We start from the raw sequence: 11115 nt of genomic DNA on the forward strand, positions 1-11115 counted from the left end.
TGTATTTGTGTGTGTGTGTCCCTGTGTGTGTGTGTTGTCCCCATCGCTGTGTCTTTGTCATGTGACTCACGTTAACCCCCTCTCTCTTCCTGTGTTCCATTACCCAGGCTCCTCTGCTCCGCTGGATGGCCACCTGATGGAACTATGTCTGACGGCCGTCAAGTTCGCCCGGAAACAGGGGAACATCGCCCTGGCAACGCGTCTGCTGGGCCAGTGCAGCGAGGAGGAAGAGGAGGAGGAAGGGTTGAGCCGTGCGTTCAGGCGGCTGTCACTAGCGGGTGCTGTGGGGGAGAAGTGGGGACCTGAACTACAGATCGAGAAGGCTAAAGTCCTCTGCACCGCGGGTGAGTGTGTGTGTGTGTGTGTGTGTGTGTGTATGTCCCTGTGTGTGTGTGTGTGTATGTCCCTGTGTGTGTGTGTGTCCCTGTGTGTGTGTGTGTGTCCCTGTGTGTGTGTGTGTGTGTGTCCGTGTGTGTCCGTGTGTGTGTGTGTCCCTGTGTGTGTGTGTCCCTGTGTGTGTGTGTGTGTGTGTCCCTGTGTGTGTGTGTGTGTGTGTGTGTGTGTGTGTGTGTGTTTTGGCTTACTCGTCTGTCTCTTTATCCACTTATTCCTCCCCCAACTGTCTCTCATGCTCCACCTCTCTCCTTCCCTCTCCCCGTCTCCCCTCCAGGTCAGTCCCTGGCAGCCATGGAGATGTTGAGCTCCTGTGCTCTGTCTTTCTGTCGCTCAGGGAAGTGTGAGCGAGCGGCCTGTCGCTCCGTCCTCACTCTGTGTAAGTAGTGGTTCCAGTGTGTCACAAATGGCCCCCTAATTTCCTACGTAGGGGCTCTTATTGGGGGGGGGATAGAGTGCCATTTGAGATGCAAGGCGTACCAGGGTTGGTACCAGTCTCCCTGTGCATGCTGGGTAATGGCTGATGCTCTGTTCCAACCGTCTGTGTCTGTAGGTAAGTGGCTGCTGGCGGACTGGAAGGACATGACCCCTCAGCTCAAACAGGTGGTGAAGAGGTCAGGGGTCATGACCCCAGGGGTCGCCGCCTTGCCCCCCATCAGCCGGAACATCACAGCCCTGCTGGAGCTACCCCTAGAGGACCAGGGCATGCCCCGAATCACAGCTGAGACCACAGGTAGGACACCCCCCTCTAACCCCTCTCTTCCTCCAGTCTGTACCCTAACCCCTACACCCTAACCCCTCTCTCTCTCTGCCTCCATAGTGAGTGTGGGTGTAGGAGAACCAGACTTGGTCCTGGGGCAGCTCTACCAGTCTGTACCCTAACCCCTACACCCTAACCCCTCTCTCTCTCTCTGCCTCCATAGTGAGTGTGGGTGTAGGAGAACCAGACTTGGTCCTGGGGCAGCTCTACCAGTTGTCCACCAGTCAGGCTCCGGAGGTGGCCAAGTCCTGGGCGGCTCTCGCCAGCTGGGCCTATCGTTGGGGACGGAAGGTGGTCGACAACGCCAGGTACATATTCTGACAGTTGTTGTCACTCAGCAGGTTATCGTGAAACACACATGAATACAGACGTGGTGCGTTCTGTGGTGGAAGCCGATAACATGACGTGGTGCGTTCTGTGGTAGGAGCTGATAGAACGCATCACATCATGTTATCGGCTTCTACCACAGAACGCACCACGTCATGTCATCAGCTTCTACCACAGAACGCACCACGTCATGTTATCGGCTTCTACCACAGAACGCATCACGTCATGTTATCGGCTCCTACCACAGAACGCACCACGTCATGTTATCGGCTTCTACCACAGAACGCACCACGTCATGTTATCGGCTTCTACCACAGAACGCACCACGTCATGTTATCGGCTTCTACCACAGAACGCACCACGTCATGTTACCAGCTTCTACCACAGAACGCCCCACGTCATGTTATCGGCTTCTACCACAGAACGCCCCACGTCATGTTATCATCTCCTACCACAGAACGCTCCACGTCATCAGCTTCTACCACAGAACGCACCACGTCATGTTATCATCTCCTACCACAGAACGCACCACGTCATCAGCTTCTACCACAGAACGCACCACGTCATCAGCTTCTACCACAGAACGCCCCACGTCATGTTATCATCTCCTACCACAGAACGCACCACGTCATCAGCTTCTACCACAGAACGCCCCACGTCATGTTATCATCTCCTACCACAGAACGCACCACGTCATCAGCTTCTACCACAGAACGCACCACGTCATCAGCTTCTACCACAGAACGCACCACGTCATGTTATCATCTCCTACCACAGAACGCACCACGTCATCAGCTTCTACCACAGAACGCACCACGTCATGTTATCATCTCCTACCACAGAACGCACCACGTCATCAGCTTCTACCACAGAACGCACCACGTCATCAGCTTCTACCACAGAACGCACCACGTCATCAGCTTCTACCACAGAACGCACCACGTCATGTTATCAGCTTCTACCACAGAACGCACCACGTCATCAGCTTCTACCACAGAACGCACCACGTCATCAGCTTCTACCACAGAACGCACCACGTCATCAGCTTCTACCACAGAACGCACCACGTCATCAGCTTCTACCACAGAACGCACCACGTCATGTTATCGGCTTCTACCACAGAACGCACCACGTCATGTTATCATCTCCTACCACAGAACGCACCACGTCATGTTATCATCTCCCACCACAGAACGCACCACGTCATCAGCTTCTACCACAGAACGCACCACGTCATGTTATCATCTCCCACCACAGAACGCACCACGTCATCAGCTTCTACCACAGAACGCACCACGTCATGTTCTCAGCTTCTACCACAGAACGCACCACGTTATCAGCTTCCACCACAGAACGCACCACGTCATCAGCTTCTACCACAGAACGCCCCACGTCATGTTATCATCTCCTACCACAGAACGCACCACGTCATCAGCTTCTACCACAGAACGCATCACGTCATCAGCTTCTACCACAGAACGCATCACGCCATCAGCTTCTACCACAGAACGCATCACGCCATCAGCTTCTACCACAGAACGCACCACGCCATCAGCTTCTACCACAGAACGCACCACGCCATGTTCTCAGCTTCTACCACAGAACGCACCACGTCATCAGCTTCTACCACAGAACGCACCACGTCATCAGCTTCTACCACAGAACGCACCACGTCATCAGCTTCTACCACAGAACGCACCACGTCATGTTCTCAGCTTCTACCACAGAACGCACCACGTCATCAGCTTCTACCACAGAACGCACCACGTCATCAGCTTCTACCACAGAACGCACCACGTCATGTTATCGGCTTCTACCACAGAACGCATCACGTCATGTTACCGGCTTCTACCACAGAACGCACCACGTCATGTTATCAGCTTCTACCACAGAACGCACCACGTTATCAGCTTCTACCACAGAACGCACCACGTCATGTTATCGGCTTCTACCACAGAACGCATCACGTCATGTTATCGGCTTCTACCACAGAACGCGTCATGTTATCGGCTCCTACCACAGAACGCACCACGTCATGTTATCGGCTCCTACCACAGAACGCATCAGGTCATGTTATCGGCTCCTACCACAGAACGCACCACTTTATCAGCTTCTACCACAGAACGCACCACGTCATGTTATCGGCTTCTACCACAGAACGCACCACGTCATGTTATCAGCTTCTACCACAGAACGCCCCACGTCATGTTATCATCTCCTACCACAGAACGCACCACGTCATCAGCTTCTACCACAGAACGCACCACGTCATCAGCTTCTACCACAGAACGCCCCACGTCATGTTATCATCTCCTACCACAGAACGCACCACGTCATCAGCTTCTACCACAGAACGCACCACGTCATGTTATCATCTCCTACCACAGAACGCACCACGTCATCATCTTCTACCACAGAACGCACCACGTCATGTTATCAGCTTCTACCACAGAACGCACCACGTCATGTTATCGGCTTCTACCACAGAACGCACCACGTCATGTTATCGGCTTCTACCACAGAACGCACCACGTCATGTTATCATCTCCTACCACAGAACGCACCACGTCATCAGCTTCTACCACAGAACGCATCACGTCATCAGCTTCTACCACAGAACGCACCACGTCATCAGCTTCTACCACAGAACGCACCACGTCATGTTATCGGCTTCTACCACAGAACGCATCACGTCATGTTATCGGCTTCTACCACAGAACGCATCACGTCATGTTACCGGCTTCTACCACAGAACGCACCACGTCATGTTATCAGCTTCTACCACAGAACGCACCACGTTATCAGCTTCTACCACAGAACGCACCACGTCATGTTATCGGCTTCTACCACAGAACGCATCACGTCATGTTAACGTGGTGCGTTCTGTGGTACAAGCCGATATCAGCTTCCACCACAGAACGCACCACGTCATCAGCTTCTACCACAGAACGCACCACGTCATGTTATCATCTCCTACCACAGAACGCACCACGTCATCAGCTTCTACCACAGAACGCATCACGTCATCAGCTTCTACCACAGAACGCACCACGTCATCAGCTTCTACCACAGAACGCACCACGTCATGTTCTCAGCTTCTACCACAGAACGCACCACGTCATCAGCTTCTACCACAGAACGCACCACGTCATCAGCTTCTACCACAGAACGCACCACGTCATGTTATCGGCTTCTACCACAGAACGCACCACGTCATCAGCTTCTACCACAGAACGCACCACGTCATGTTATCGGCTTCTACCACAGAACGCATCACGTCATGTTACCGGCTTCTACCACAGAACGCACCACGTCATGTTATCAGCTTCTACCACAGAATTCACCACGTTATCAGCTTCTACCACAGAACGCACCACGTCATGTTATCGGCTTCTACCACAGAACGCATCACGTCATGTTATCGGCTTCTACCACAGAACGCATCACGTCATGTTATCGGCTCCTACCACAGAACGCACCACGTCATGTTATCGGCTCCTACCACAGAACGCACCACGTCATGTTATCGGCTCCTACCACAGAACGCATCACGTCATGTTATCGGCTCCTACCACAGAACGCACCACGTTATCAGCTTCTACCACAGAACGCACCACGTCATGTTATCGGCTTCTACCACAGAACGCACCACGTCATGTTATCAGCTTCTACCACAGAACGCCCCACGTCATGTTATCATCTCCTACCACAGAACGCACCACGTCATCAGCTTCTACCACAGAACGCACCACGTCATCAGCTTCTACCACAGAACGCCCCACGTCATGTTATCATCTCCTACCACAGAACGCACCACGTCATCAGCTTCTACCACAGAACGCACGACGTCATGTTATCATCTCCTACCACAGAACGCACCACGTCATCAGCTTCTACCACAGAACGCACCACGTCATCAGCTTCTACCACAGAACGCCCCACGTCATGTTATCATCTCCTACCACAGAACGCACCACGTCATCAGCTTCTACCACAGAACGCCCCACGTCATGTTATCTTCTCCCACAGAACGCACCACGTCATCAGCTTCTACCACAGAACGCACCACGTTATGTTATCATCTCCTACCACAGAACGCACCACGTCATCAGCTTCTACCACAGAATGCACCACGTCATCAGCTTCTACCACAGAACGCACCACGTCATCAGCTTCTACCACAGAACGCACCACGTCATGTCATCAGCTTCTACCACAGAACGCACCACGTTACCAGCTTCTACCACAGAACGCACCACGTCATCAGCTTCTACCACAGAACGCACCACGTCATGTTATCGGCTTCTACCACAGAACGCACCACGTCATCATCTCCTACCACAGAACGCACCACGTCATGTTATCGGCTTCTACCACAGAACGCACCACGTCATCATCTTCTACCACAGAACGCACCACGTTATCAGCTTCTACCACAGAACGCACCACGTCATGTTATCAGCTTCTACCACAGAACGCACCACGTCATCAGCTTCCACCACAGAACGCACCACGTCATCAGCTTCTACCACAGAACGCACCACGTCATCAGCTTCTACCACAGAACGCACCACGTCATGTTATCGGCTCCTACCACAGAACGCACCACGTCATGTTATCGGCTCCTACCACAGAACGCACCACGTCATGTCATCGGCTTCTACCACAGAACGCACCACGTCATGTTATCGGCTCCTACCACAGAACGCACCACGTCATGTTATCAGCTTCTACCACAGAACGCACCACGTCATGTTATCGGCTCCTACCACAGAACGCATCACGTCATGTTATCGGCTCCTACCACAGAACGCACCACGTCATGTTATCGGCTTCTACCACAGAACGCACCACGTTATCAGCTTCTACCACAGAACGCACCACGTCATGTTATCGGCTTCTACCACAGAACGCACCACGTCGTGTTATCATCTCCTACCACAGAACGCACCACGTCATCAGCTTCTACCACAGAACGCACCACGTCATCAGCTTCTACCACAGAACGCCCCACGTCATGTTATCATCTCCTACCACAGAACGCACCACGTCATCAGCTTCTACCACAGAACGCCCCACGTCATGTTATCATCTCCTACCACAGAACGCACCACGTCATCAGCTTCTACCACAGAACGCACCACGTCATCAGCTTCTACCACAGAACGCCCCACGTCATGTTATCATCTCCTACCACAGAACGCACCACGTCATCATCTCCTACCACAGAACGCACCACGTCATCAGCTTCTACCACAGAACGCACCACGTCATCAGCTTCTACCACAGAACGCCCCACGTCATGTTATCATCTCATACCACAGAACGCACCACGTCATCAGCTTCTACCACAGAACGCCCCACGTCATGTTATCATCTCCTACCACAGAACGCACCACGTCATCAGCTTCTACCACAGAACGCACCACGTCATGTTATCATCTCCTACCACAGAACGCACCACGTCATCAGCTTCTACCACAGAACGCACCACGTCATCAGCTTCTACCACAGAACGCACCACGTCATCAGCTTCTACCACAGAACGCACCACGTCATGTTATCGGCTTCTACCACAGAACGCACCACGTCATGTTATCATCTCCTACCACAGAACGCACCACGTCATCAGCTTCTACCACAGAACGCACCACGTCATGTTATCGGCTTCTACCACAGAACGCACCACGTCATGTTATCATCTCCTACCACAGAACGCATCACGTCATCAGCTTCTACCACAGAACGCACCACGTCATCAGCTTCTACCACAGAACGCACCACGTCATGTTCTCAGCTTCTACCACAGAACGCACCACGTCATCAGCTTCTACCACAGAACGCACCACGTCATGTTATCGGCTTCTACCACAGAACGCACCACGTCATCAGCTTCTACCACAGAACGCACCACGTCATGTTATCGGCTTCTACCACAGAACGCACCACGTCATGTTATCAGCTTCTACCACAGAACGCACCACGTCTTCAGCTTCTACCACAGAACGCACCACGTCATGTTATCGGCTTCTACCACAGAACGCACCACGTCATGTTATCAGCTTCTACCACAGAACGCACCACGTTATCAGCTTCCACCACAGAACGCACCACGTCATCAGCTTCTACCACAGAACGCACCACGTCATGTTATCATCTCCTACCACAGAACGCACCACGTCATCAGCTTCTACCACAGAACGCACCACGTCATCAGCTTCTACCACAGAACACACCACGTCATCAGCTTCTACCACAGAACGCACCACGTCATCAGCTTCTACCACAGAACGCACCACGTCATGTTATCGGCTTCTACCACAGAACGCACCACGTCATGTTATCATCTCCTACCACAGAACGCACCACGTCATCAGCTTCTACCACAGAACGCATCACGTCATCAGCTTCTACCACAGAACGCATCACGTCATCAGCTTCTACCACAGAACGCACCACGTCATCAGCTTCTACCACAGAACGCACCACGTCATGTTCTCAGCTTCTACCACAGAACGCACCACGTCATCAGCTTCTACCACAGAACGCACCACGTCATCAGCTTCTACCACAGAACGCACCACGTCATGTTATCGGCTTCTACCACAGAACGCACCACGTCATCAGCTTCTACCACAGAACGCACCACATCATGTTATCGGCTTCTACCACAGAACGCACCACGTCATGTTATCGGCTTCTACCACAGAACGCACCACGTCATGTTATCAGCTTCTACCACAGAACGCACCACGTTATCAGCTTCCACCACAGAACGCACCACGTCATCAGCTTCTACCACAGAACGCACCACGTCATCAGCTTCTACCACAGAACGCACCACGTCATGTTATCAGCTTCTACCACAGAACGCACCACGTCATCAGCTTCTACCACAGAACGCACCACGTCATCAGCTTCTACCACAGAACGCACCACGTCATGTTATCGGCTTCTACCACAGAACGCACCACGTCATGTTATCAGCTTCTACCACAGAACGCACCACGTCATCAGCTTCTACCACAGAACGCACCACGTCATCAGCTTCTACCACAGAACGCACCACGTCATGTTATCGGCTTCTACCACAGAACGCACCACGTCATGTCATCAGCTTCTACCACAGAACGCACCACGTTACCAGCTTCTACCACAGAACGCACCACGTCATCAGCTTCTACCACAGAACGCACCACGTCATGTTATCGGCTTCTACCACAGAACGCACCACGTCATCATCTCCTACCACAGAACGCACCACGTCATGTTATCGGCTTCTACCACAGAACGCACCACGTCATCATCTTCTACCACAGAACGCACCACGTCATCATCTTCTACCACAGAACGCACCACGTTATCAGCTTCTACCACAGAACGCACCACGTCATGTTATCGGCTTCTACCACAGAACGCACCACGTCATGTTATCAGCTTCTACCACAGAACGCACCACGTCATGTTATCGGCTTCTACCACAGAACGCACCACGTCATCATCTCCTACCACAGAACGCACCACGTCATGTTATCGGCTTCTACCACAGAACGCACCACGTCATGTTATCAGCTTCTACCACAGAATGCACCACGTCATCAGCTTCTACCACAGAACGCACCACGTCATGTTATCGGCTTCTACCACAGAACGCACCACGTCATCATCTTCTACCACAGAACGCACCACGTCATCATCTTCTACCACAGAACGCATCACGTCATGTTATCAGCTTCTACCACAGAACGCACCACGTCATCAGCTTCTACCACAGAACGCACCACGTCATGTTATCAGCTTCTACCACAGAACGCACCACGTCATCAGCTTCCACCACAGAACGCACCACGTCATCAGCTTCTACCACAGAACGCACCACGTCTTCAGCTTCTACCACAGAACGCACCACGTCATGTTATCGGCTCCTACCACAGAACGCACCACGTCATGTTATCGGCTCCTACCACAGAACGCACCACGTCATGTTATCGGCTTCTACCACAGAACGCACCACGTCATGTTATCGGCTCCTACCACAGAACGCACCACGTCATGTTATCGGCTCCTACCACAGAACGCACCACGTCATGTTATCGGCTCCTACCACAGAAATCACCACGTCATCAGCTTCTACCACAGAACGCACCACGTTATCAGCTTCTACCACAGAACGCACCACGTCATCAGCTTCTACCACAGAACGCACCACGTCATGTTATCAGCTTCTACCACAGAACGCACCACGTCTGTATTCATGTCATGTTACTTTTTAAATTCTTATGCAATGTTGACATTCCTTTCTCCTCTCTCTCCTCCCATCTCCCTCTCCTTTCTCCTCTCTCTCTTCCCATCTCCCTCTCCTTTCTCCTCTCTCTCTTCCCATCTCCCTCTCCTTTCTCCTCTCTCTCCTCCCATCTCCCTCTCCTTTCTCCTCTCTCTCTTCCCATCTCCCTCTCCTTTCTCCTCTCTCTCTTCCCATCTCCCTCTCCTTTCTCCTCTCTCTCCTCCCATCTCCCTCTCCTTTCTCCTCTCTCTCCTCCCATCTCCCTCTCCTTTCTCCTCTCTCTCTTCCCATCTCCCTCTCCTTTCTCCTCTCTCTCCTCCCATCTCCCTCTCCTTTCTCCTCTCTCTCTTCCCATCTCCCTCTCCTTTCTCCTCTCTCTCCTCCCATCTCCCTCTCCTTTCTCCTCTCTCTCTTCCCGTCTCCCTCTCCTTTCTCCTCTCTCTCCTCCCATCTCCCTCTCCTTTCTCCTCTCTCTCTTCCCATCTCCCTCTCCTTTCTCCTCTCTCTCCTCCCATCTCCCTCTCCTTTCTCCTCTCTCTCTCTTCCCATCTCCCTCTCCTTTCTCCTCTCTCTCCTCCCATCTCCCTCTCCTTTCTCCTCTCTCTCTCTTCCCATCTCCCTCTCCTTTCTCCTCTCTCTCTTCCCATCTCCCTCTCCTTTCTCCTCTCTCTCTTCCCATCTCCCTCTCCTTTCTCCTCTCTCTCCTCCCATCTCCCTCTCCTTTCTCCTCTCTCTCCTCCCATCTCCCTCTCCTTTCTCCTCTCTCTCTTCCCATCTCCCTCTCCTTTCTCCTCTCTCTCTCTTCCCATCTCCCTCTCCTTTCTCCTCTCTCTCTTCCCATCTCCCTCTCCTTTCTCCTCTCTCTCTTCCCATCTCCCTCTCCTTTCTCCTCTCTCTCTCTTCCCATCTCCCTCTCCTTTCTCCTCTCTCTCTCTTCCCATCTCCCTCTCCTTTCTCCTCTCTCTCTTCCCATCTCCCTCTCCTTTCTCCTCTCTCTCTCTTCCCATCTCCCTCTCCTTTCTCCTCTCTCTCTCTTCCCATCTCCCTCTCCTCTCTCTCTCTTCCCATCTCCCTCTCCTCTCTCTCTCTTCCCATCTCCCTCTCCTTTCTCCTCTCTCTCTCTTCCCATCTCCCTCTCCTTTCTCCTCTCTCTCTTCCCATCTCCCTCTCCTTTCACCTCTCCTCCCCTACGCCTGTCCGTTCCTTACTCCTCCCTCCATCCCCCCCAGTCAAGGTGAAGGTGTGCCCCTGCTCCCGGGAGAGAAGAAGGAGATCGAGGAGCTTCTCCCAGAATGCACCAGTGAGGAGGACAAGGAGAACATCTTCAGCATCCTGGGTCAGGCCATGTGTC

The 11115-nt window shown here is 52.7% G+C and overlaps 1 protein-coding gene across 1 annotated transcript in view; it reads left to right on the forward strand.

Annotated features, from left to right (window-relative positions):
* smg1 (SMG1 nonsense mediated mRNA decay associated PI3K related kinase) overlaps positions 1-11115 on the forward strand; it is a 149689-nt gene that overhangs the window by 61159 nt on the left and 77415 nt on the right. The window contains exons 29-33 of the mRNA XM_064987189.1: positions 108-344; positions 671-772; positions 947-1126; positions 1317-1461; positions 10994-11115. The exon at positions 10994-11115 is cut by the window's right edge and continues 17 nt beyond it. Coding sequence (XP_064843261.1) covers positions 108-344; positions 671-772; positions 947-1126; positions 1317-1461; positions 10994-11115 — 786 coding nt within the window. The remainder of the gene's footprint in view (positions 1-107; positions 345-670; positions 773-946; positions 1127-1316; positions 1462-10993) is intronic.

This window comes from Oncorhynchus masou, chromosome 14 (assembly GCF_036934945.1).
Source record: "Oncorhynchus masou masou isolate Uvic2021 chromosome 14, UVic_Omas_1.1, whole genome shotgun sequence".
Lineage (NCBI taxonomy): Eukaryota > Metazoa > Chordata > Actinopteri > Salmoniformes > Salmonidae > Oncorhynchus > Oncorhynchus masou.